This window comes from Ovis aries, chromosome 8 (genome assembly GCF_016772045.2).
Source record: "Ovis aries strain OAR_USU_Benz2616 breed Rambouillet chromosome 8, ARS-UI_Ramb_v3.0, whole genome shotgun sequence".
In the NCBI taxonomy this organism is placed as follows: Eukaryota; Metazoa; Chordata; class Mammalia; order Artiodactyla; family Bovidae; genus Ovis; species Ovis aries.
The window spans coordinates 77,024,591-77,051,400 of NC_056061.1; the positions used below are offsets into that span (position 1 = coordinate 77,024,591).

At 39.6% G+C, this 26,810-nt stretch overlaps 1 protein-coding gene across 34 annotated transcripts in view; it reads right to left on the minus strand.

Moving 5' to 3' along the window:
- Positions 1-26,810, minus strand: part of SYNE1 (spectrin repeat containing nuclear envelope protein 1) — a 492,315-nt gene that overhangs the window by 115,446 nt on the left and 350,059 nt on the right. For 18 of the 34 annotated variants that reach the window (XM_060419830.1, XM_060419826.1, XM_060419828.1 and 15 more), the window contains 14 exons: positions 25,721-25,852; positions 25,388-25,543; positions 24,446-24,655; positions 18,731-18,832; positions 13,087-13,206; positions 11,344-11,544; positions 9,128-9,301; positions 8,124-8,255; positions 7,340-7,536; positions 6,516-6,648; positions 5,948-6,130; positions 4,012-4,164; positions 2,648-2,824; positions 2,053-2,208 (listed from right to left, as the gene is read on the minus strand). In XM_060419830.1, coding sequence (XP_060275813.1) covers positions 2,053-2,208; positions 2,648-2,824; positions 4,012-4,164; positions 5,948-6,130; positions 6,516-6,648; positions 7,340-7,536; positions 8,124-8,255; positions 9,128-9,301; positions 11,344-11,544; positions 13,087-13,206; positions 18,731-18,832; positions 24,446-24,655; positions 25,388-25,543; positions 25,721-25,852 — 2,226 coding nt within the window. The remainder of the gene's footprint in view (positions 1-2,052; positions 2,209-2,647; positions 2,825-4,011; positions 4,165-5,947; positions 6,131-6,515; positions 6,649-7,339; positions 7,537-8,123; positions 8,256-9,127; positions 9,302-11,343; positions 11,545-13,086; positions 13,207-18,730; positions 18,833-24,445; positions 24,656-25,387; positions 25,544-25,720; positions 25,853-26,810) is intronic. The other 16 variants (XM_060419839.1, XM_060419837.1, XM_060419834.1 and 13 more) reach the window with 1 other exon arrangement.

The window sequence follows — 26,810 nt, forward strand, 5'->3', positions numbered from 1 at the left end:
CAGTCACCATTGTAAGTATGCTGGCTTGAATTCTATACTTTGGTCCAGAGGAAAAATTTCTCAAGAATAACAATAAATTTTCACCAATGTTTGTGGTGCTGTCAGTGGAACTTGCCAGTTAGGCTACTGTGATTTATCTGTGATACCCCAAAATAAATGTGGACTACTTTAATTCTGGTTTTTTTTTTTTTAATGACTTTTCATTTGAAATCATGAATTGGCATTGGGGTGAAGTCCTTTCAACCACACATGAAGCTTTCTTTCTGACACTGCCTGGTGTGACCCTCTGGGAGACTAAAATTTGGGTCGGAAAAGGAGTAAAACTTGGTCAAGTTTCTGCTATATTTTCCATCTAGCAATCTCTCTCTCTCTCTGTTAAACAGAAGACATTACATAAAAAGAAAATGGAAAATGGCAGAAGAAAAGTACATTAAGGAGAACAAAAAATAGCAAGCAAGAAAAAAATAAATGAGGAGAAGGAAGAAGGAAAAACAAAGGACAAGGAAAGCTAACCTATAATTTCAGTCTTTCCATAGTCAAGATTTTTACAACAAGGTCATAAGGAAGCACTCATCTTTCTCATGTTCATTCTGAAATTATGTTTTAATTTTAATAAAAACACTTGAGGAAGTCATCCTTCAAAGTAAAATTCTGAAATTCTGGCTTACTTGTACATTTTAGAATTGATAGCCTAAGTTAAAAACACTACTGGACCCTGGAAAATTGGAAAGGCAATGAGACTAGCTAATGCATGTTTTTGGTCTTCCATCTTATTTTGCAGGGAGAGGGGTTTGGGGGGTGTGTGGGGGCATGCCACAAGGCATGTGTGACTTTAGTTCCTTGCCCAGGGATGGAACCAGTCAGTGTCCCCGGCAGTGGAATTGCTGAATCACCAAGGAAGTCCCTACACACCCATCTTATGATGTGAAGTTTTTTCAAACTATTTCTCTGTATGATAGTTTCCTTTGCCATTTTCATGCACCCTCAAAATTGTACTTCATTAGCTTGTCAGCCCAGTACAAAAGCCCGTGCTCTTTTCTGAACCAAAAGGCTTTGATTGAGAGCTTAAATATATCTCTTTACATATACCCCCTGAAGAAAAAACATTGTTTCACGGGAAGATCATTAGGAAAGGCCTTTCTTTTTGAAAGCTGAAATAGAAAAACAGATTTGGGGTAAGGAGCATTTCTGTAGAATTGCTTCACAGTTTAGTCTTCAACTATCCTTAGGAAATACTATAGAGAACCATCACAGCTAATCTGTAACACATAAATTACTGAATCATTTTTTTTTTAATTACAGCATTAACTGTAATAGCTTATATTTCTTTCATATAAACAAGAACCCCTAAGGAAATATTAAGGAGTCCCAAGTCACTGGAAAACATTTAGTTAGCCCACTCCACCTGAACCAACATCCTTATCACTAACTGCGGAATAAGCAGGCGCTGTCTGGTCTTTCTGATGGGACACAGTAGTGGGGGCAACACTGTCCCCTGGGAAGCACTGGCTCACTGGAGTTGAACCAGAATTCAATCAAGCCTCTAATGCTGACTTCCATTTATACAGGAAAGACAGGTGAGAGAAGCGCTTCTTAAGGAAGTGTGTGTGTGCGTGTTCAGTCCTACTCAATACTCTTTCTGACCCCAAGGACCGTAGCCTGCCCTGCTCCTTTGTCCATGGAATTTCCCAAGCAAGAAAGCTGGAGTGGGTTGCCACTTCCCACTCCAGGGGATCTTTCCGACCCAGGGATCAAATCCGAGTCTCTTGCGTCTTCTGCCTTGGCAGGTGGATGCTTTGCCATTGCGCTACCTGGGAAGCCCGAATGATCAGTATGGGGGGTTAGAACCATTCTCTATTAATAAATTCAAATTTATAAAAAAAGGTGGAAAAAAACCTACTAGGTGGAAAAACATTATAATTCATGTAATCAGAGAAATTTGTTACCAAATGCAGCATTTTTTAATACGTAACTCTCAATTGTCATGACTTGCAAATTTGGTGTATGACATCAAACTGTGAAGGGTGCTTGTCCGCCACTCAGACAAGTTACCTGACAGTCTTTCATCGCGTTCTGAACTGAAGCCTGGTCTCCAATGCGATGCTGTTGTTTCAGTCTCTCTTCCTGGGTTTCAAACCATGTTTTCAGACACTGTACGTTATTTTCATACTCTGACCAAGATTCCAATAAGCCTTCCAACAACTGAATCTGAACAAACATAACAAAATTTGCAATTTTGTTTTAGAATCCAATTATTGGCAGATCACTATTTCTTTCAGATAAAGAATTCTTAAAAAAAAAAACAGTCCATTGTATCTATGATTAAGAATGAATGTTAAAGAGTGTAAATCAATGACTATTATTGGTAAACAAGTAAATCACTTAAGTCAACTTTGAAGCAAAGGAAAAAGATATTAAGACCTTAAATAAAGGAAAACAATATGAAATATTCAAAGAGAAGAGGGTACAGAGACAAAATAATGAACAAAGCTGAAGAACAGTTAAAATGAAAACCTCCAGGATCTATCCCTTCAGAAGCAGTCCTATGCCCAGTGGACCCATACTACTTTGTGGAATGAGTTTTCTCTACCGAGTATACCTGTTCTTGGAGTTTTCATGAAACATGGACAAGGAATGCTTGGCTCACCTTCTCAGTGACCAGACCCTGCAGGATTTGCCAGCTTTTATTCATTGCTCCAAGTCGCTCAGCAAAATCAGTCTTGTCGCTGCGTTTACTTTCCACATCCTGACTGCTGATCTGTAGCACAGACTGGTTCACAAAATCAACAGTCAGCTGCTTACAGTTAATGTCAATCTGAAAACCCTGAAAAGGGAGAGGAGAAAATAAGAAAATAAGGTTATATGTATACATTTCTTATATGATTTTATACATATCAGCTTCCTTGATAGCTCAGTTGGTAAAGAATCCACCTGCAATGCAAGAGACCTTGGTTCAATTCCTGGGTTGGGAAGATCCGCTGGAGAAGGAATAGGCTACTTATTTCAGTATTCTTGGGCTTCCCTTGTGGCTCAGCTGGTAAAGACTCCACCTGCAATGCGGGAGACCTGGGTTTGATCCCTGGGTTGGGAAGATCCCCTGGAGAAGGAAAAGGCTACCCACTCCAGTATTCTGGCCGAGAATTCCATGGACCATATAGCCCATGCGGTTGCAAAGAGTGGGACGCGACTTTTACTTTTTAATATTTTACCAGGAGTTGGAAAGCCTTAAGCAAGCTTAAGATGAATATTATCACTTCCATGATTTTAGTCCAAATGGCACAGTCTGTATATATTAATATAATCTATTATTTTCAGAAATTGAATATATATGTAAATATGCAACATATGAATATACTGAATATAAATTGATTTAATACATTTTGAATGTATAAATATATCGAATTTAAATTTGTGAAAATTTGAACATATAGATATATTGAGTATAAATATGTGTGTGTGTATTAGTTGCTCACTGGTGTCTGACTTTTTGTGACCCCATGGACTGTAGCCCACCAGGCTTCTCTGTCCATGGAATTCTCCAGGTGAAAATACTGGAGTGGGTTGCCATGTCCTTCTCCAAAGGATATTCCCGATCCAGGGATTGAACCCAGGTCTTCTACATTGCAGACAGATTCTTTACCATCTAGGCCATCAGGGAAAACTTGAGTATAAATATATATATTTTTTAGGAAGAGTACGTAGAATTGGACAAACTACATAATCCCACTATATCATATAAATAAATTATAGTATTTATTTTTATGACTTCTTAAAATGACACAAAATCTTATTCAAAATTTTGTCCTTATACTGGACGATGCTCCTATGCCTATAACGAGGGAGGCAGTTTTCTTACTATCGGAAACCTCTCTGGTCACTATATTTCAGACCTGATTTCTATACTTGAGACCTGATTTCAGACCTGATTTCTATACTTGAGTTTTTGAGTTTCTTCCAATAAAGCAGTCTTAAAACACAAAGAGCCAGAAACAAACAAGAATGTTTAATTACCTTATATTTCTGAAGGTACTCATGAATTGTCTTGTAACCGATGGAATTTTTAATATTCTCTTCATCCTTTTGAATAACACTTTCCATAAGAGAAATCCAAGTCATGACTTCAGAAATGGCGTGGCGAGAAGGCAGTTTATCCATCTGGAGCTGCTCATGTCAGAGATAGAACAAGTCACAGTGTTAAAATTCAAACTGATTTCTGTTAACTTAAAATTCTATTAATTCCTACTAAAGTACCAACAGAGTAACACTTCTTAATGACATTTTTTTAAATTTATTTTTATTTTTTAAATTTTAATATCTTTAATTCTTACATGCGTTCCCAAACATGAACCCCCCTCCCACCTCCCTCCCCATAACATCTCTCTGGGTCATCCCCATGCACCAGCCCCAAGCATGCTGCATCCTGCCTCAGACATAGACTGGCAATTCAATTCTTACATGATAGTATACATGTTAGAATGTCTTAATGACATTTTTGGCTATTAACCTCATTAGAAGCTGGAAATTAAACATCAGGCAAACACTGAACAGTAATAGTCCTCATGTTCACTTGACATCTAATACTATAAACATTGTATTAACACTACCCAATTAATCAAAACACCAGCAAGAAGAAAATATTATTCTTATTTTATAGCTAGTTTTATGAGTATTAAAAAACGTAACTACAAAACATTCAACAGATGTATTTTATTAATTATCTTGTAAAATCTCTGTGTATTATGACTCAGGAATGTTCAAAGAAGGAAGAAAAATACCACCACACGACAAACTATCATTTTCTAGATTTTTGGCACTCTGATATTTGTTCCGAAGAGTATAGCCAATTTCCTCCATCTTTCACTAAAATATACTTAGAATCCTGAATCTTCCTTAACATATCAAACATTTATGCAAATACTTAGAAGGATTGGGGGGACAAAGGCAATCATTCAAAATATTTATGGACTTCTAGGTAGTGCAGAAAGATATAGAAGTCAATGTGAGATGTTTCCTGCCCTCTAGAAATGTTCAGCCGCTGATTAGGAGGGATGAGACATTTATATGAAACACGCCTTTTACACAGTGATGAATGTCAAAGACAGATACAGATAAAACAGCTGGGAAGTCAGCACTAAGAGGCCTATATCCAGATAAGGAAACTGCTTACTTTTCCTTACTCTATTTGTTGCATGTCAGCTCTATTGTAGGTAAGATTATAGGTCTTTTACATATACTATTGGGCTTCCCTTCTGGCTCAGCTGGTAAACAATCTGCCTGCAATGCGGGAGACCTGGGTTCAACCCCTGAAGAAGGGAACAGCTATCCACTCCAGTATTCTGGCCTGGAGAATTCCATGGACTGTATAGTCCATGGGGTCGCAAAGAGTCAGACACAACTGAGCGACTTTCACTTTCACATATACTATTATTAAATCTTCATAACTACTTACTTTTTGAGAGAGGCATGGTCACACTCATTTTATTTATGAGAAAACAAATAATTTAAACATGGACAGACAAGGATTCTAACACACACAATAAAGAAGCCATTGGAAGACAGGGAATTTGTAGATTGGGCATTTGTAGAATCATTCACTCTTTTCTTTTTTGGGGGCATGGGGCACATTGATTTACAATGTTGTGTTACCTTCTACTGAAAAGGAAAGTGAGTCAATTATACAGATAACACATTCACTCTTTTTTAGATTCTTTCCATACAGGTCATTACAGAATATTGAGTGAGGGTCCCTGTGCTATACCATAGGTTCTTTTTGGTTATCTATTTTATGTCTAGCAATATTAATATGCAATATAAGGGAAGACATAAAAGACAGGGTGTCCAAGACATAGCTGATTTAAATTTGTGAGCAAAAGCAGATAAATGTACTTTTCCATCTAATACCATTTACATCAGTTATGAACAATTAAACTGATGATTATTTCTGTACCTGGTGAAGCTTTTCCTGTACGGCTGGAATATTTGTCAGCAGGTCATTCCACTGGCCATCAATGTGGGACAGCTCAGAACGCAAGGCAGCTGTGTCCACTTTCTTTAATCGAAGAAGCTGATTTCCAGTGCTCAGAACAGACGATTTTAGTGTGGACTTGGCATCCACCTCTTTGGAAAACTCCTAGAAGAAGTACCAACAGTCAAATCAGGATTAAGTAGCCAGACCTTACATTTACAGAAAGAGACTAACTTATTACATAAAGTTTTTTCTTTCCATCTTGAAGGGGAGTGGCGATATTAAGCACTCTGAGGAAAATAAAAGCAACAGGCCCTTGCCCTGAATGAAAGCCAACCTCCCCTAGACACTACTCTAAAGAGGCAATGTGGAGGCTTAGTATTTTGCAGAATGATTGAACACACAGAGTTAACAACGACAAATTCTCTATAGCTTGACTTACTACTATATCCACTGATAGCTGATCTTTTTACTGGTGTTAAGTCAGGTTTTACCTAAAGGCTTGAAAACAGTTAAAACCAAATCAAATGCTTTAGATTCTTAAGCTTACCAGAAAACCATTCAGGTGATCACGGACCATTTCCAGTTCTTGTGGGACTGTCACAGATTGCTGAGTCCAAAATTCTAGCCTGTCTTTTGCAGACTGTAACCAGTGGATTAGATCTGCAGATTCACTTTGATATCTGTAAGGATAATAATAAGCCTATTAAGTAAACATCCAATCCCAACTTTATGCTAACCTATGTTGTTCGCCAATGCTAATTTTAAAAGGAGACAGATCAGGATTTGGGAGAATCATGCCCTGGGTGGACACTCTCAAATTCCCTTCTCTTAATATCCATATCTTAAGAGGGTCAGTCTCTCTGTTTCAGTATTCCCATGTCTAAGCTGAAAATTAAAAAATATCTTTCTCCTACTCCTTCACATTGAGGCTACCTACTGAGAAAATATTAGATGATTGTTAAAGTTCTTAGACATAAAGGTGGCATAAAAACAAGGATTTTGTTATATAAAATCAACCTTCCACCTCTCTTGATTACCTGCTATTGCCCTCAAGGAAAACTCTATCTTTTCAAAACACACTCTCTCTTCTTTCTCTCCTTCTAAGATTTACTGTGACCACCCATGTGCATTGATAGGCAAGGGAGACGACAGCTCAAAGGTTAGATATATTGCATAATGCCTGCCTCCCTCTCCCTTTTTTTAAGTACATGTTTACACAATTACACAAGAATCCAATTGGAAGCTTCGTGTTTGGCTTTCTTTTCCAAACTCTGTGGTATGTTCCTTGAGGGACCACATCTTTTTCAACTCGGAGGCCCAACAGCCTTATAAACACTGCAGCAGTAATTTAAAAATTTGCCCAAGTATTACCTGGTCCAGTGTTTCAATATTGTTTCCAGTCTGTGAAGTTCCTTAGACACTTTGTTGGTATCATTTAACCAGTGTTCTCCAAGTTGATTTAGCTGGCTTTCCAGATCTGGGCAGCTAACAGATATCAGAAGTCGTTTTCCATCATCTATTACCTGATATAATTTGGGCTGGTATTCATTAAGGCTGGATTTCAAATGCTAAAATGATCGAAAATACTGGGTCAAAGTTCAGATAATGCAATTTTTCACCCTAAAGATTATAATTTCTCTATAATGTTCCCCTTACCCCTTAGTCAGATTTTAACTATTTACACTGAAGTTTCTACTTCATGTTTCTATATCTAAGTATATAACTTTGGGGGTACTTAAAACTATTGACATATCATTATTTGAAGAATATTGTGACACCAACAAAAAAATACAAAGTAATGCTTGGTGGAGGCTGAATTTTCAAAAAGAGCTCTCTCTCATTAAAAATAAGAAAAAAAGTGGGGGGGAGGGCTTTTTGATGCTCTATCATAAAACAACCATCTGTAATTATTTCAAGACAGTGAGACTTCAGCATAACAAGTGGAAACACTTGCTGAAGGCTACATTTTCAAAAGGGGCTCTCATTTAAAAAAAGAAAAAGATCTTTTTATGTTCTATTATGAAACAAACACTGAAAGTAAAAGTACTTAACAAAATACTGGATTGAAAGTTTGAGTAGATCTGTTAAAACCATGGGAAAGCTTCAAAAAGCGATGTGGCAACTTCCTATACCATGCCGTCATCTGGATGCTGACCTGGTAGAGTGCGATCCGGTCGATAAGCCTGTCTTCGCTCTCCTCCACCAAACCCACACTTGGGGTGCTGCCCTCCACCACCTCCAGCTGCCGGCTAAGCTCCCAGTGCTCCTTCTCCAGTTGGGACCATGTCTAGAAACACGACATCAGTGTGTGAGCTGAAGACCCGCATTAAGAAACAGCATCCTTTCTGTGTGCATACATGCACCTGATGGAGTCCTTCAAAGACACGTCTGAGGTGCCTGCGTTGGGGCTTTGCTCTGGGAAGCAAAAGATGGCTTTGAAGGAAGTCATCAGAAAGTCACCCTGCAAAGCACCACGCATGGCTCTCACATCTGCAGCTAAGCAGCTGTAAGACCTGGGCAAATTACTGCACGTCTCTGAACCTCACTTTCAACATTAAAAGAAATGGTGGCGATACTAACAGTCTTGTCCATTGTGAGGCTTAAATAGAATAATATATGCAGCACGTCTGAATACAGTGGGCATCTGAAATGCACGGTTTCATCCTTCCCCGCAGTGAGGATAAACCAATGACTTGAGTGAAAGGAACAGGCTTGTTAACTTCCCAGAGTAAGTGAACTAAATACTTCACATTTGCAGATAAAAAACTGATACAGACAGTTAAGAAATATGAATATACAGTATAGACAGTCTATTAAGAAGAAATTTCAAATCACTTATTCTAAAATTATTTTTTTATTTAAAATTGGAAAAAAATTTTTTTAATCATGTGAAGTCTTCTTCAATAATTTATATCAAAGGCAAGTCTATCAAGAGTGTAAATATCACTGTGCCCATTCTGGAATCAGTCTTCTTCTGACTGAACTTACAGAAAGGCACAGCCTTTACCTAAATGTTAACGGGAAACACTAGGGACACACATCACATGTGATGCCCAGTCGGTGATGTCTCCGGGTCATAAGAGACAAATCGCAGGAATGAAGATGTCTCGCCTGCCAGGTCTGCCGAGCAGCCGGAGTGTGCTGAAGGGGAGGTCTCACCTCGAGGATGTATTCCAGCTCCACACCCCTCTTGTGAGCCCCTTTGAGCACGGCGGAAGCCTGCGCCATCAGGTCCGTGTGGAACTGAGTTTCCCTTGGGACTGCAAAGCTGATGATCTTTCTGAAGAGGGTTTCGGTCAAGATCATGTGAGATTCCAGACCCTGAAAGTATTCCTGCAATTTTTCAAATAGAAAGGGGTCAGCAACTCATGTGTTTACTACCTAATGATAAAAACCACGTCAAACCTGGAAGCTGCTGGAGCTCAGCCAATCCCTGGGAAACAGTGGTCCTCCCCTGCTGGCCTCCACTCACCCAGGCACCCACAGCCTTGTTCAGGGATTGGGGAGCTCTATCTCCTGATTGGGCTCTTCTGGCCCCTCACTGAAAGCATCTACACAATGGTGAGCTGCAGGTACTCTGGCCCCCGAACAGAACCCATCACACATGAGCAGCTGCTAAAAAACTCATCCACCCTCTCAGCTCCTAATCCCTGTACCACCTGGGTGGACACTCGCTTCTGCCACCACACAGACCAGCCTCCCTTGGCCCTGGGACACATCAGCGTCTATCCCTCACCTTCAGCCTCTGCTCACGCTCTGCTTCCTGCAATGCCCACCCCTGACAATGTCACGACTTTCCTTCCTCCAGGGTGGGGCTGGAGCTCTGTTCCTTTGAATTCTCAGAGCATTTGTTGTACTTCATACTCAATGCCAAGCTTAACTGGACACACACTGATTGGCATCAATATATTTAAATTTCCCTCATAAAATGCCTACACACAGTAGAACTGTAGGCCTTGCACAGCCCTACAAATGCATTTCAAAATGTTACTTTCTATACGGAAATGTCCCCAGAGGATGTGTGCTAAGTTACTTCAATTGTGTCCGACTATTTGTGACCCTACGGACTGTAGCCCACCAGGCTCCTCTGTCCATCGGATTCTCCAAGCAAGAATACTGGAGTAGATTTCCATGCCCTCCTCCAGGGGATCTTCCAGACCCAGGGATCAAACTCACATCTTTTATGTCTCCTGTATTGGCAGGCGGGTTCTTTACAAGTGCCACCTGGGAAGCTACCCCAGAGGACTATCCCATTTCCTGTTCCCAGCACCAAGGATGGAACTACGACTGGGAATTGACAACATCAGCTAATACTGAGTGTGTACTATGTGCTGGGCAATATAAACACTCTAGTGAGTAACTCGTTGAATCCTTATCACAGCCCTAAGAGGGAGATAGTTTTAATTTCCCATTTTCAGACTGAGCCACTCACGCAAAGCTCTCCCTCAGAAAATGGTCTGGTCAAGAGGAACTAGAACCATTATTTTTAACGGACAGTTATGATATCATAGAATCTCCAAGTTGGAAGAGAACCTGGAGGTCACTTAGCCCAACATTCGCAGAAAGCTGATACTTGTTTCACAACTCCATCTCCCCCGACAGCCTTGGACGGACTTCTGGCCAGGAGGGCTATCAGTTCAATGGCAGCCTATCCTTTTAGAGTTCTTCATCTATTGAGCTTTATTTCTTTGTTATTTATACTCATTGATCCCAATTTCCCCTCTGGAATAACTCAGGATGATATTTTATTGCTATGGTCAAAGATTTGAGAAAAACCAGCTGTTGACTTTAAAGCACTGTTTTCAAAGCCAAATGATAAGGCTTTAATAAATCACAAAGTTTTGGACAAAAACCTCTGGGAAAAATAGCACGAAGTATAGTTCTCTGCCCCTATCCCCAAACCCAAATCTACCTTTATAAGTTACCAAAGAGCTACAGAAAGGTAGAATGTCAACCATCTGTAATCCAAGGGAATTTTAAAAGTTTCCCTATGAGAAATTTGCACTGTCTGGGAAGCTGAGTCTTTGAAGTGGCAAAACCTTTATTTTTGCAATGTCACTAATAATGCAATTTGTGTTTCTGAATTAAATAGGCATTCCGTGGACAGAGGAGCCTGACAGTCTATGGTCCATGAGGTCGCAAAGTGTTGGGCATGACAGTGCACACGCATACTAAGTGTGTGCTTAGTATGAAGGGAACACGGTCTAACCTGAGGTTGGTTATCGTACATACTGGTGGAACAATCTCGGGTCTACCAAGTTTGGTTATGTAGTAAAAGCATTTGTTGTGCGCAGGAGGAAACTCATGAGGCCTACGGCAACCAGAAGAACACATATTTAAGGACATTTTCTGTTTTTTTTTTTTTAATATATAACCTTATGTTTATCAAGTAGTTGTTGGATTTCCTCTTTGGAAGACACGATAATTTTCTGGTCTCCTGCCGTCTTTTCTTGTCCTGTTTCCAGTAGGTCAGCCAGATCCTGCAAGGCTCTTTCATACTGACTCTTGAGGGCAAGATTTTGGTTCAGCCCACTCCGCCGGGAGCCAATAGTCATCAAGAGTTCATCATACATGTCCTAAGAAACAGATAAAACTCATGTTCAATTCAAACTCACTCTACATGGGGTACGTCTGACACCTGTCCTCACAGAATATCAATAATTGATGGAGGTTTAGAATGCTGAAAAGCTATTCTTGCAGCTAAGGCACATGTCATGGAGAACGCAGTTCTAATTTTTATCATGCTCTCAACTTTTCTAATTTTGAAGTAACTGAATAGAGTATCCTTAACATTGGGTCTGCTTAAGTAATAATCAGATCTGAGACTATTCCTTAAATAAAGAGCTCCAGAAACAGCAGTTTCAAGTGAGCAGAAAGACTTTAAAACTTAAAAAGGCAATGTTTTCTGGTGGGTTTTCTTGCCAAATGTGGTGGAGTAAATAAATAACTATTTAACTGGAAAGACATTTTAGCAGACGATGATACACCAAAAACAAAATTTATTTGAGCCATATGGACCTGATTAATGTATCATATTAAGGTTGAGTAGGCCAAAATGGCTCAATCTGGAAAAGTTCAACTTTAATGCCTATTTACAGCTATGACGCTTGACTCTTACACCTGACATTTGAGTACTGTCGGAAAACTATCTCAAAAGGACAGAGTGGGGGCCATGGGCTCATCACATTATGAAATCCTAGATAATGGAATGAGACAGTTGAAATAAAAATGTTCTTTTAAAATAAGAGGTATTTTATTTTCTCAGAAGAATTTGTGACCCTATATTGGACTCAACAGGGCAGAAAAAACTAATACATGCACATTTTTTTCTTAATATAAATTATCTGTGTTATCAGATGCTATACTTCATTGGCTTTGCTATCTAATTATCTTCCTACCAATCCTATACCAGCTATCTGCCTAGGTGCCAGATTTAAAAACACCAATTCAAAGTGTTATTCTCTTCTCCTGGAAGATGCTAGGGAAGTCGGTTTGGATTTCAGCTACCTTCTAGCTTAATTTTTTGTTGTTCTGGAATTGAAACAATCTCTCTTTTCCATTTAACCATGTATGAAATATAAACTATAATTTTGAACACTTGAGAAAATACACTTTCTAAAAGGTATCACCTTAAGTATTTTTTCCTTAAAAACTTTTTTTTGGCTGCGGTACAATATAGGGTTTTCTAGGTATCTAATAAGATTGCCAATTAATAAATTTTCTGGAGTAGAAAGCAATAGGCCACAAATAAATTATACCATAATATTTAACCATCAGAATAATAGTAACACACACACACAAAAATCTTAGAAGCATAAGACTACAAGAAAAATACAAGAAAAGACCTAAAGATTTGACACAAAGTTCTCCAACAAATAGCCCACACAGATTACCTTTCAGTAAATCTCAAAATGTGTCCATTTATTTTATTGCACTAAATATTAATATGATAAATGTTTTAGAAAATGTTCTAAGAGTTACTTGGGAAAAAATTAGGGCCTAAATGACATGAATTTTACAGAAAACCTGACAAAAATGGAGACTATAATTTTTATTTTTTCTTGACTTCCAATTAGGATGTACCATTGAAGCTGAATGCCATTAGTAGAAAACTGTACCTGGAGTTTGGAGAGTTCTTGCATGGACGGCTGCTCAATCTGCAACTTGTCAGCACGCCTTTTTAACTCAATGATTCCCGCATCTAATTCCTTTAGCCCATCTTCAGCCTGCTGTATTGCCTATGGAGGATTTATGACTCGTCATTAAAACTCCCATAAACAATTTCCCATGCATAATATGATTATCGTGGCTTCTTACTTGTTCCTCCCTTCTCCACCTAAAACATTTTCCATGCAACAATAAAACAATGTTCCTCTATTATCTAGAAAAGGGAAGAAGGCCCTTTATTATACTACAGATCAGATGTTTTAAAGGTAAGGAGGTTGGAAAGGTTTAATGTGGAGGGTTGGGAGAACAATGGCTTCCTTGAACAAATAAGAGAAATGGTGAATAGCAACCTGAAAAAGAAACATGATTTTAAGACAAAGTTAGAAAAGGGCATGTGCCTAAGATGTTCTAGGGGGATCACATTCTGCTTTTCTGAAATGCAGTTTTGAGCATCTCTGGAGAGAGATTCAGTGAGGAAAGGGGAAAGTACATTACAGCATGGTCAGGGAGAGCGTCCTCATTGTAGGGCAGAAGGACAGGCAATAAAGCATGAAGGTGACCGCCAGAGCTGAGCCTTGTCTTCCCAGAGTGAGGTCTACTGAAGCAGGACAAGACCTCAACCTGGCCTTCAAGGAGCTTCCAGTCTGCTTAGGAAGCTGGAGTAAAGAGAAGAAAATGAAACAAGGCTGACCACAGTTAGGTACTAAACTTGCTTCTGCTCCTCCCTGTGAGAGGACTTGGGAGCAGGCAGTGAATTCTGGAACAGTCAGAGAAGGCTTTTGGAAGACAAGCAACCTCAGCTGCCTTTGAAGGAGAAAAAGAATACGGACTCCAGATGGCAGATAAAACACATGTGTCCTATTTTCTATCTCCTGGGTCGCCAATATTTTGTTTGCTTGTTTTCTGGTGTGTTTTCCCCCAATAAATCTACAAGAGCAAGGAAAAAGGAAAGAAGATGATACTAACAAAAGTTTGCAAGCTGAAAATCAGACAGGAATTGACTTAGGGAATCTGAGAAAGCTGAATTCTAAGATGGCAGGGGTTCTTCATCGCCAGATTAAAGCAAAAGGAATCTCAGGAACTTTGGGAAATGCAGGATGAGCACTAACTATAATTCGAGGGTTGGTGGAAAGATGCTTGAAGAATACTGATTCTCAGACCCTCTTCCTCACTTCACATTGGATCTTTCCATCTTCTGAAGAAGGTATTGGATTGCTCAAAAAGTTTGTTCAGGTATTTCCATTACAATGCACTTTTTGGCCAACCCAATAAGACAGATAGTCTCTGGACTGGGGCACCAGATGCTTGAGTCCTTGACTGCAAGGGGATAAAGTGACCAAATGCCCAATGATTGCTGAATGTGGGTCTCCTGCATCTCCTAGAATGCTGAAGCCTTGTCTCTATTTTCCAGACAGATGAGGGTAGGTGGGAGAAAATGAAAAGATCCGAAAAAAACTGAGACAAGGATTCTCCATCAAATGGCTCACATAGATCATCCCTCAATAAATCTCAAAATTGTCAAGCACCATCTATTCGTGAAGCTCCCATTCAGCTGATTACTCCCTCATCCTAAATGTGAAGAGACAGCATGTCCACGTATTCTAGAAAAGCCTCTTACATGAAAGATAGAAACTAAAATAAGCAAACAAATAAAAGCAACCTTGAGGGAAATAGATTACGCAAGAAAAACGAACAAAAACAAAAGCCTTAAAGTCTCCCAAAATATCTTCAACTCCAAAATCATTAATTTACCTAGAGAGATTACAGAAGGCAATGCATCGATTTAAAAAAGAATAAGACACTACTACCAAAGAACACATCACTTGGAGAACCAAAAAGAGCTCTAGGAAGATTAAACGCATGAGAGTAGAACCGAAAAAGTCAATAGAAAAGTTTGGAGCTGAAACCGAGAAAGTCTCCCGAAAGCAGAACAAAAAAACAAAGAGAAACGTCCCTTGATAAGAAAGTTAGACGACTGGACCAGAACATCCAACATCTGCCTAAAAGGAGTTTGAGAAAGGGAGACAGATAAAACAGAAGGATGCAAAATATTTCAATACTCTCATAAAATGTTTCAGAATGGAAGGACGAAGTTGCCACATCAAAAGAGCCCACTGAGTTCTCAGCCCAGAGGATAAAACAGACTCTCTCCAAGGCATGTCATCATGAAATTTCAGAACACTGAGACCTTTGGGATTCAGAACAATTTTACATTCCTCAAGCCAACATTGGAAGCTAGGAAACAATACAGGAGAAGTCTCAAAACTCTATAAAAAGAGTCCACCAAGAATTCTATAAAGAGCCAAGGTATGAATAGAATGTTAGTGCAGTAATAGAACACTTTGAGACACGGAAAATATTGAAAGATACATCTAGCATGCATCCATTCTTAGCAAGGATGTACACTGATAAAACAGGGAAGCAAGACAATAAGGAGGAAGACGTGGTGTGGACTCAGGGAAGACAAGAGCCAACAGAAGGGAGAGGTGAAGGGGATTCTCAGAACGACAGTAAAAGGGCAATCCCAGGAGACAGCTGTGCACCAGGGTTCTGACACAGGTCTGTTCTAGGTCAGAATGACATGACTTAGAATACGAACATATCCCCTCGCCTTCTGCCACTGTTACCTCCTCAACCCAAGGAGGGTAGGAATGGAATTAGAAATAACTGAGTAATTTTTTATCTTTGAAATTTACATTGGTTATGTTGGCCAACAGTGTTACTTGTAATGATACCTATCCTAAATTTCACGTTAGAAATTCAAAGCAAAACATTCTTTGGACTGCTCAATTTTTTTTTTTTTTTTTTACAATCAGATAACATTGCAAGCCAAAACATAAAAATTAAGGTCCTTTCAAGTAGGAGATATGACATTAAAGAATTATTTTTCAGTTTGGGAAAAATGAGGGATCTTTTTTTTTTTAAAAAAGGTGAAATTATGGTAAAGAAAGATACATATTCAGATGTAATTTTGTAACTTATTTTAAATGGTTAAAGAGAAAAAGAGAGATCTCCTTCTATAGAGAAATATTTGGGGTGACTTGTGTGGTATGTATTTATGATAGTATGATCACAATTAACACTTTTACTAACTACTGACAGATATAACCAACGTAAATTCAAAAGATAAAAATATATTTCTTGATTAATTGAACAAATGGTGATTTCTATTTCAGGGGATTTCTTAGGGCCTACCCATAGAACCATTATCAGTCTGCTGAAATTAAGGTATGCCATTCTATTAAAACACATGTTTTCATAATGACTTAGCTTGTGAAATGGGATATTCTTTGTAGCATCCTTGCCATTTCTTGTCTCTTCCCTGTTTTCACTGCCACTGTGACAGTTTGAATTCTTATTCCTTCTCCTCAGAGTAGCTATGAGAGGCCTCAGGATGGATACCCTGCTTCCTGACCCTGGAGTTGCCATGCCAACCACTTAGAAGCAGAAGATGGCACTACCACTCATCCTCACCCTATAAACACCCCAAGTGACTTTCCGCTGCCAGTGGTCTCTGAGGTGAGTGTAGTACTCAGAAACGAGTAAGAAGGTCTGTGAGACAGAAACACTATGTCTTTCATTTATATTCAACCACATGCATTTTAAATGATCATTTGCATGTATACTTTATGACACAGTACCCACTTACAACTTATAAATAAGTAAGCATACATACATTGTGGTATGTGCCTATTGTTTTAACCAATGAAGCATGAAATCAATAAAGCTGACCACTCATTCATGGAACAAGCCCCAATTCTCTGACATTCAATAGACTCCACAAGTTGCCTCAAATTTTCTCTTCCCATCCTTACTTCCCCTCAGTCACTTTGGTTCATTGTTCAGTTCAGTTCAGTCACTCAGCCGTGTCTGACTCTTTGCAACCCCATGAATCGCAGCACGCCAGGCCTCCCTGTCCATCACCAACTCCCGGAGTGCACTCAGGCTCACATCCATTGAGTCAGTGATGCCATCCAGCCATCTTATCCTCGGTCGTCCCCTTTTCCTCCTGCCCCCAATCCCTCCCAGCATCAGAGTCTTTTCCAATGAGTCAACTCTTCAACTGAGGTGGCCAAAGTGCTGGAGTTTCAGCTTTAGCATCATTCCTTCCAAAGAAATCCCAGCGCTGATCTCCTTCAGAATGGACTGGTTGGATCTCCTTGCAGTCCAAGGGACTCTCAAAAGTCTTCTCCAACACCACAGTTCAAAAGTATCAATTCTTTGGCACTCAGCCTTCTTCACAGTCCAACTCTCACATCCATACATGACCAAAGGAAAAACCATAGCCTTGACTAGACGGACCTTAGTCGGCAAAGTAATATCTGCTTTTGAATATGCTATCTAGGTTGGTCATAACTTTTCTTCCAAGGAGTAAATGTCTTTTAATTTCATGGCTGCAGTCACCATCTGCAGTGATTTTGGAGCCCAAAAACATAAAGTCTGATACTGTTTCCACTGTTTCCCCATCTATTTCCCATGAAGTGATGGGACCAGATGCCATGATCTTCGTTTTCTGAATGTTGAGCTTTAAGCCAACTTTTTCACTCTCCTCTTTCACTTTCATCAAGAGGCTTTTTAGTTCCTCTTCACTTTCTGCCATAAGGGTGGTGTCATCTGCATATCTGAGGTGACTGGTATTTCTCCCAGCAATCTTGATTCCAGCTTGTGTTTCTTCCAGTCCCGCGTTTCTCATGATGTACTCTGCATATAAGTTAAATAAGCAGGGTGACAATCTACAGCCTTGCCGTACTCCTTTTCCTATTTGGAACCAGTCTGTTGTTCCATGTCTAGTTCTAACTGTTGCTTCCTGACATGCATACAGGTTTCTCAAGAGGCAGGTCAGGTGGTTTGGTATTCCCATCTCTTTCAGAATTTTCCACAGTTTATTGTGATCCACACAGTCAAAGGCTTTGGCATAGTCAGAAAAGCAGAAATAGATGTTTTTCTGGAGCTCTCTTGCTTTTTCCATGATCCAGCGGATGTTGGCAATTTGATCTCTGGTTCCTCTGCCTTTTCTAAAACCAGCTTGAACATCAGGCAGTTCACGGTTTAATCGTGGTACATTGTTAAGTCAGCCAAACAGGATTACTTGCTTTTCTCCCAAAGTGTCCTGAATGATACAACATTTATGCCTCTGTTCTTCTGCTCTTTGCTAGAATATCTTTCTTCCCAATCTCTGTGTGTCCAGACTTCTAAGTCCAGTTTGAATTTCCCATGACAAAATTTCTCCCTGATCCTACGGCTGGCTGGAGGTAATCTACCCATCTTCTAAACATCCACAGTGCTTCATCTGTACCGCTACCAGGATGGTCTGACTGCCTGTCAAATGTCATTGAGGTTCACGTCTAATCTCACACGCCTTCAGGTCAGCATCTGTCATTGACACCTTTTCCTCTCTCACATTTCCTGGTCACACAGAAGTAAGTGGCAGAGTCAGTGTAATCTGATGTAAACCTGGCACTTAAAAACAACGCAGATGACAAACAAAAAATGCTACAGTAAGTCATCATATTCCATCGGCTATGTGGAATTTCATAGTAAACCAGATACACTCATTGTGCTTGCTCTTATGGAAAAAGCCGCAGCCGTAAATACCTCTATTTGCTCTGCCACAGGTTGTTCAAACATTTTCGCCAGCTTCTGCAGAATGATGTACTTGTGGTCAGCCAGTGATGTAACGAGCACCTTCAGATCATTCTAAGGAGGAAAGCAATAGGAAGACTTAATATGAGCAATGGGAAACTTAAAATGGTTATAAATATAACACACATTCTCAGAAATAATATATAGCTGTAGGAATTGAATTGTCTCCAGAAGAAACAATGTTATCTTATGGGAAGATAAAAGGAACTGGTAACAATTTATACAAGTGCTAAAACTGACTTTTGAAGAATTTTACAAAGCATTTCCAACTCAACACAGATGAAGGAGACAAAGTTTACAAACAAAAAGCAATACTGGTCACTTTAATCTTGTTATTTCTGTAATAAATGAGCACATTTAAACCGAAACATGGCAGCAGAAGGGCTGCACTAAAGACTTCTACATGTAGATGTTTCCTTGTTTTGGGGAAAAATATTATTCTTAAGAATAATTATGATCCCTTTTTTCCTTTTTCCTCTCCTTCCCTCTCTGCCCTCACTTCCTTCTTCCTCCTATTTTCAAAGAATTTGCACAAGCCTATTAAAAGCCATCCAAAAGTTTAGAAAATATGCATTATTTACAGTGGCCAAAGGCATATGAAAAGACAACACAAAAAGCTCTTAGCTAAGCCTATTCATAAACATTACTCATTTAAATGTCCAAATATGCTTATCTTGAGCTAACTTTGTACAGAACGGAGGTAACTATCAGAATTTTGACACTCAGTTCTAAAAGGAATAATAAACTGGAACAAAATATGAATTATAAATTTTTACATTTTTCTCCTGAAATATCAACAAATATGCTCTATTTTTTATTACTTAAAAATGTCTCTGATGGTCTGGTTGCTCATCATTGTGTGAAGTTCAGCTCATCACATTTTCTTCGCTGGGAACTGATCACATGTACATATATGTCACCAAGATGCAAAAATTCTGTCTCAGGAGAATGATAATCACACCAAGGAAGAAAGTTTTTAAGGATACATGGAAGCATTATAATACAAAATGCAAGGCTAAAGCAAATTAGTAGGTGAATTATGCAGTTAAAAAAAAAAAGAAAAGTAAAGAAACAGCACTGAGCATGAGATTTAGAGAATAGCTATACTATCCTAAGAGGCAATAATTGTCCCAAAGTGAAAGTCGCTCAGTGTCTGACTCTTCGCGACCCCATGGACTATACAGTCCATGGAATTCTCCAGGCCAGAATACTGGAGTGGGTAGCCTTTCCCTTCTCCAGGGGATATTCCCAACCCAGGAATTGAACCCAGGTTTCCCGCATTGCAGGCAGATTCTTTGCCAGCTGAGTCACAAGGGAAGCCCAAGAATACTGAAGTGGGTAGCATATCCCTTCTCCAACGGATCTTCCTGACCCAGGAATTGAACCGGGGTCTCATGCATTCAAGGCAGATGAGCTATCAGGGAAGCCCAAATCAACACTCAAACGTATCTGCAAGCCTAGCTGCAGACTTAATGAGAAACTGTAACAACGGAACTGAAGAATGTTGCCAGAAACAAGGGTTCTGCTTATGAGTTATGCTAATACTTGTGTCATTCAGCTGTGTTGAGGGCCAGGTCACGTGGGCCATTAGAACCAAGACACAGTTATCTGTTTACATGCACAAGAAGAGATGTTCTCATTCACTTCAACAGATTCAAAAGAAATCAAGTTCCTGTTATCTACATGCATTTAGAAAAACATTAGTTCAGTTACTCTAAATGAGAAGATAAGTACAAATAACATGAGTTAAGAAATGAAGAGGGTGTGTGTATTATCTGTACATCAATTTCACATTTTTAAGAGCATATTTTCTATCTTTCTAACATATTCTCCTCCAGGTAAGAGAGAAGAAAGTTCACATTTTCGGAAGCTGTAATAATTACTAGAAGAGATTAGCCAAGAAGATAGTAAAGCAGAGAACAGGACTGATTTAAAAGTTACTAATAAAAGTAACTTTTATTTTATCTTATTTAATTATTTTTTGGCCACGCTATGTGGTGTGTGGGATGTTAGTTCCCTGAACCCATGCCTGCTACATTGGGAGTCTGGAGTCTTGTTCACTAGACCACCAAGGAAGTCTCTAAATAAAGGACTTTAAGAGAAGGAAGTAGGAACCCACTCCAGTATTCTTGCCTGGGGAATGCTAGAGACAAAGGAGCCTGGAGGGCTACAGTTGATGGTGTCGCAAAGAGTCAGACATGAATTAGTGACTAATCAACAACAAATTGTCCGGATAGAATAGTTTGACCATAAGCATATTCTATTTAAGATGTGAAAGATAATTTGTGTTATAATACAAAATAATTATTTACAAAAATAAAAGACTTTAAGAGGTGCATATAGCCACATGGATGTACATATTTCATTAAAAATAAAAATCCAAAGGCTTTAACCATTTCTTAATACCACACTTGTGATGTGTGTTCAGTTGCTCAGTCACGTTCGACTCTTTGTGGCCGCATGGACTATATAGCTTGCAAGTCTCCTCTTTCCGTGGAATTTTCCAGACAAGAATACCGAAATGGGTTGCCATTTCCTATGCCAAGGAATATTCCTGACCCAAGGATCAAATCCGGTCTCCTGCCTCTCCTGCATTGGTAGGGGGATTCTTTACCACGGAGCCACCTGGGAAGCCCTACAATTGTGATACAGCAGGTAATTAAGGCATCTATATACTACACATTTAATAGACATCACAATTGTTTTCCTACAGTTCCTGGAATTACTTGGAGAGCATGAAAAGGCAGGCTTCTAGCTGTTTAAGAAATAGGTCCAAAGAAAGTCTCGAATTTTAAAATCATTTCTGCTGCCCTGATCATTTAATAAGAAATTCTTTCATTTTTTTTTCCTTTTTAAATAACTTGAAATATTCAATTACAAAAGTGTCCAGAAAATGTATCTTGGCTTAAGTCTATAAAAAAGCTTTTAAAATATAGAAGAGGTGATAAATAACTTGTGATTACTTGTAGATAACATATATCTACATAACACCTACCCATTCTTCCAGATAGGTATAAGGTAATATTAGCAGTCTTGCAAAAGCTAATGCTCAAAAGTTAACTGGAAAATCAAGGCTACAGCTCCAATAAGCACTGAACAGTGATAGTGCATCAGGAGCTCAGTGCAAAGTAAAATAAAATGACCTGTGACTGGTCTTTTGGCTTCCCATGTGGCTCAATGGTAAAGAATCTGCCTGCCAATTAAGGGGACGTGGGCTAGATCCTCAAATTGGGAAGATCCTCTGGAGAAGGAAACAGCAACCCACTCCATTATTCTTGCCTGGAAAATTCCATGGACTGACGAGCTATAGTCCATGGGGTCTCAGAGTTAGACATGACTTAGCAGATATGCATGCACGCACAACTTGACTTTTAATTATATTAACATTGGAAGTCTTTCTCCCAATTAAATTGGAGCACAAACATTTTGAAATGCCAGTGTTTGTTTGTGAGCTGGCCACCAACAAATAGAAACTTGCTGGCAGAAGAAAAATAGAGAATGTGATTGAAAAAGAATTTCAAGATGACTTGTTCTTCTCTTGGTCCTCTACTCAAAATAAGTTCCAGAGTATTCACACTTACTTCATCTTTTACTCTGTCTGTGATTACCAAAGACACAGTGAATGCAATTTGAAAAAGGGAAACATGGGCCCTAGGGATATACCCATTTGCACTTTTAACCCACCTCAGTCATGGCCAATAGACTAGAAAGCTGTTAAAAACTTGGTGTGTTCTTTTACGCAAGAGGAATTTTAGAGTAATGAAACAAGTTTCTATAAGTTGCATACCAGTTTCGCTGATTTTAGACATACACTGTGTACACATATATGCAATCAGATCTTGCATTCAAGACAGAGTACTCAAATAATCAATGCCAGGTTTTCAGATTCCAAGGGAAATGCTGTTTCCTGTGTACTATACAACACAAGGGATACAGATGCAATGATCCAATGTAGGTCATTTTTCTAAGCCACAGATTTGAGACTATTCACCCGAGTATCTTCATTCTACCTGACAGGGTTGCCCCAGCAGTGGTCCTGCCAGCACCCCAGTCCTGCCCAATGGTCAAGAGCACTGCTCCCACATGTCCTCACTGTTGGCCAGTGCCTGCCCCCCCTTCCCTGCCACAACCCCTGCAGATGCTCATGTCAGAGTCCCTGGAGTTCCTCAGTTGTCACCCTTTCCCGTGTTCCCCAGAGCCAAACCATCAACAAGTGCTCCCCTACTGATCCTGCCTTCCAAATATACCTTGACTAGGTTTTCTCTTCTCCATCTCCCTTGCCATCACCCTAACAATATAAAATACACAAATATCTCTGAGTCAAATCCTGGCTTTAGTTCTCGATGGTTAGATAAACTTGCAGAAATATTTAACTTTTTCATTGGTTTCAGATCCTGTATCTAGTATTGCAAGTACTACTATTAACAGCAACACAGTAAAAAAACATGCTGAGTATTTACTATGTTTCAGATACTTTGCAAAGTATTTGACACATTTTAACTCATTTTATCCACACAAAAGCCCTAAAAGGCAGTTAATACGGGCATGATTTAATAGTTGAGGACACTTAAGTCAGAGAAGGAGCTAAGGTTATACTGCAGCAGGTGATAAAACTATCATACTATTATTATGTCAGTAATATACATGAAAATTTTTTTGTGAATAGAAAAATGATACATAAATGCCTACAAATGTTTACAGATTTAAGAAGGCAAACTGCAGGAAGGCAGGGATAATTTGTCCGTCTAGATGGATATCTAGAAAATTCCAGTTCCTGGTTAATGGTACAGTTACTTGACATTTTATAGTACTTTTTTCCTGAAAATCAAAATTGAACATTAATTGCTTGGCTCTAATTACATGTATTACATAAATCTATTTTATAAATCTTCTATGTTTGCTAAAAATAAAGTTCAATGAAGCCTTGAGTATTCCTCAAAGATGGTTTTTATTAGAAATGAAAATCAACCCTAAAGTTTATCAGTGGCTTTTGCATTTGTTGAAGTTAGTAGTCCTAAGAAAAGTCGCTTAAGCACACAATTATTCAGTTGGTAGTGAAACTCCAGTCTGGGGCTAAAAGACAGTAAGTCTATGGAGTGAAGACTGGGAAGTAACAGAATGCATTTGTAACACAGACAGAAGTAATGGGGCACGGTCACTTTCAGCGCCCCCAACCGGTATTACGTGTGTAGGGTTGATTCTGTGTTACAGCACTTCCTGTATGCTTCTTTGGTCTTATGAGATGGTTGGATGGCATCATCAACTCTACGGACATGAGTCTGAATAAGCTCTGGGAGTTGGTGATGGACTGGGAAGCCTGGTGTGCTGCAGTCCATGGGGTTGCCAAGAGTCAGACACGACTGAGCGACTGAACTGAAAAGAACTGAACGTCAACTGGAAATGAGCATTATAATGTGCCAGAAATATGGCTTTTACTGGTTGAATTTAAAGTTCTATTCAGTCCTCAGTCTGATTGGCTAGTTTCCTCAATGAAAAGCATAAAACATTTTGTTTTCTATTCCTCGAATTCAATCTCTTTGTTTTTCTGTAATGGTCATGCATTTTGTACCTTCGAAAAAAAGTAGGTCTAGATTATACCTCAGTAAGATCCTGTTTATTGTTGAATGTAGCTGGAAGATGGTGCAACACCTCTTGATAATGCCTTACCTGGAAATTTAGTATCTGCTGAAGTCTTTCCTTCATCTGATGACATCGCTGATTTACTACTGAGTCTAGCAAAGATAACCTGCCCAAGAGACAACCCAAAGTGTCTTCAATAACATCTCGGTTATCACCATTCTCCGGAAAGGCTTGGGAAAACAAGTTCTTGTTCTTATCCATTTCTTCAGACATTTCCTTAATATCTTTGGCAAGAGTCTGGGATTGATAAGAAAGTGCATGTCAATGTTTAGATCTATGAATATATATAAGTCATTTCTTCGAAGAAAGCCCATTACATTTCTCTTACTATTCAGTGATAATTATATCCAAAGCAAGCTGGACCACTTTCATACACTTCTATAAACATTTGGCAAGTTACTGCTGGAGAGATTTTTCTCAGAAACTTTATATCATTCACTAATAATAAAATATAATATTAATATTTGGTGAAAACATGAGTTTTCTAAAGTGGTATTTAGAAATTCATAATTATATTTAGTCTGTTTTTCAAATGTATTTATGCATATAATTCATATATTTCTATATCATAGAAGATCTGCAATATAGAACAAGGCTTCTACAGACTCTTCAGTGTTTTCTGCCTCCTGCATACATACACAAAAAAAAGCATAAAAATTCAAAGCCTATGAGGGAGGTGATATATGTATAATTATGACTGATTTGTATTGTTGTAGGGCAAAAACCAATACAACACTGTAAAAAAATTTAATTGTAAATCTAAAAACAAAAATACAAAAAATAGGTATCTTTCACAGCTTGTTCTACTTAGGCAATTCTTTTCTGCTCTACGCTGCTTGGAAATGCACGTTTGTACTTTAGTAGAACTGGTTTCTGCTTCACCTTCTTTATACATAGCATTAATTACCCAATGTCAGCATTCCGAGTGCTCTGTACCGTGCCCTCATAGACGCAAGCTGCCAAGCTCACCTCTTGGTTGAAGATGCAGGTTTCCGGTTCTTCTGCTAGAAGGGCTGTGGCAACAAAGAGCCGTTCCTCTACATCATCCAGCCAGGTAGAGGTGGCCGAGACCCCGTCATACAGCTTCCGTTCCAAGTCAACGCTCTGCTTCTTTGTCCCTCCACCCTGAGAGACAAAAGGGAAGGACAAAGAAGTCATCACAGCATTTTGAGGAGTCAAAGAAAGATACGAGGATGAGATGTGGGGGTCCAGGGCCTCTGACTTTCCGGTCTCAACAGGTCAGCTCAGGGGATGGGGAACCTCATGGGGTCCTGGATCCACAGACCAAGCACACAGCCCCACCTGGGATGAAACCTCCTCGAAGACCTGGTTCAATCCATCCAGCAAAGACGTCACCGCAGATTTATCCTGGGCCTGCCCGTCCCCTTTGTACAGTGGCACGCCAGACAGGAGCCGATTTGGTCTGCTGTAGAGCTGGAGGCAGACAGGAGAGCTTCTTTAGGACCAGACGTACTCTGTCCAGGTGTTCTCATTTAGACGTGCACACTGAAACAGATGCTGGAACAACTGTGTTTATGGAAACCTCTGCTAGAGAAGGCAGTGGCACCCCACTCCAGTACTCTTGCCTGGAAAATCCCACGGACAGAGAAGCCTGGTAGGCTGCAGTCCATGGGGTCGCTAAGAGTCGGGCACGACTGAGAGACTTCACTTTCACTTTTCACTTTCACGCATTGGAGAAGGAAATGGCGACCCATCCAGTGTTCCTGCCTGGAGAATCCCAGGGACAGGGGAGCCTGGTGGGCTGCCGTCTATGGGGTCGCACAGAGTCAAACAGGACTGAAGTGACTTAGCAGCAGCAGCAGCTGCTAGAGAAAGATGACCTCGACAACACACCATGTCCACTAAACATGGCGACCACATTCAGCGGTGGCAGTGTTTCCTGTGATGGACCAAAAAAGTGAAGAAAACAGTGGGGAACCTGCCTGAATTCTCATTATAGCCTTCTTCGCAACTTGGTTTTAACACTTACTGTTTTAGTCAATCAGTTGTATCAGACTCTTTTGCAACCTCATGGATTGGAGCCGGCCAGACTCCTCTGTCTGTAGGATTCTCTGCACATGAATACTGGAGTAGGTTGCCATTCTCTTCTCCAGGGGATCTCTTCGAACCAGGGATCGAACCTGGGTCTCTTACATTGGCAGGTGGGTTCTTTAGTGCTGAGTGACCTGGGAAGCCCTGGTTTTAACACTACTCATGATAACTAGGGGCTTTCCAGGTGACACTAGTGGTTAAAAAAAAAACCCATTTGCCAGTACAGGTTGACATAAGAGACTGGGTTCAATCCTTGTGTCAGGAAGATCCCCTGGAGAGGAGCATGGCAACCCACTCCAGTATTATTGCCTGGAGAATTCGTCGGACAGAGAAGCCTGGT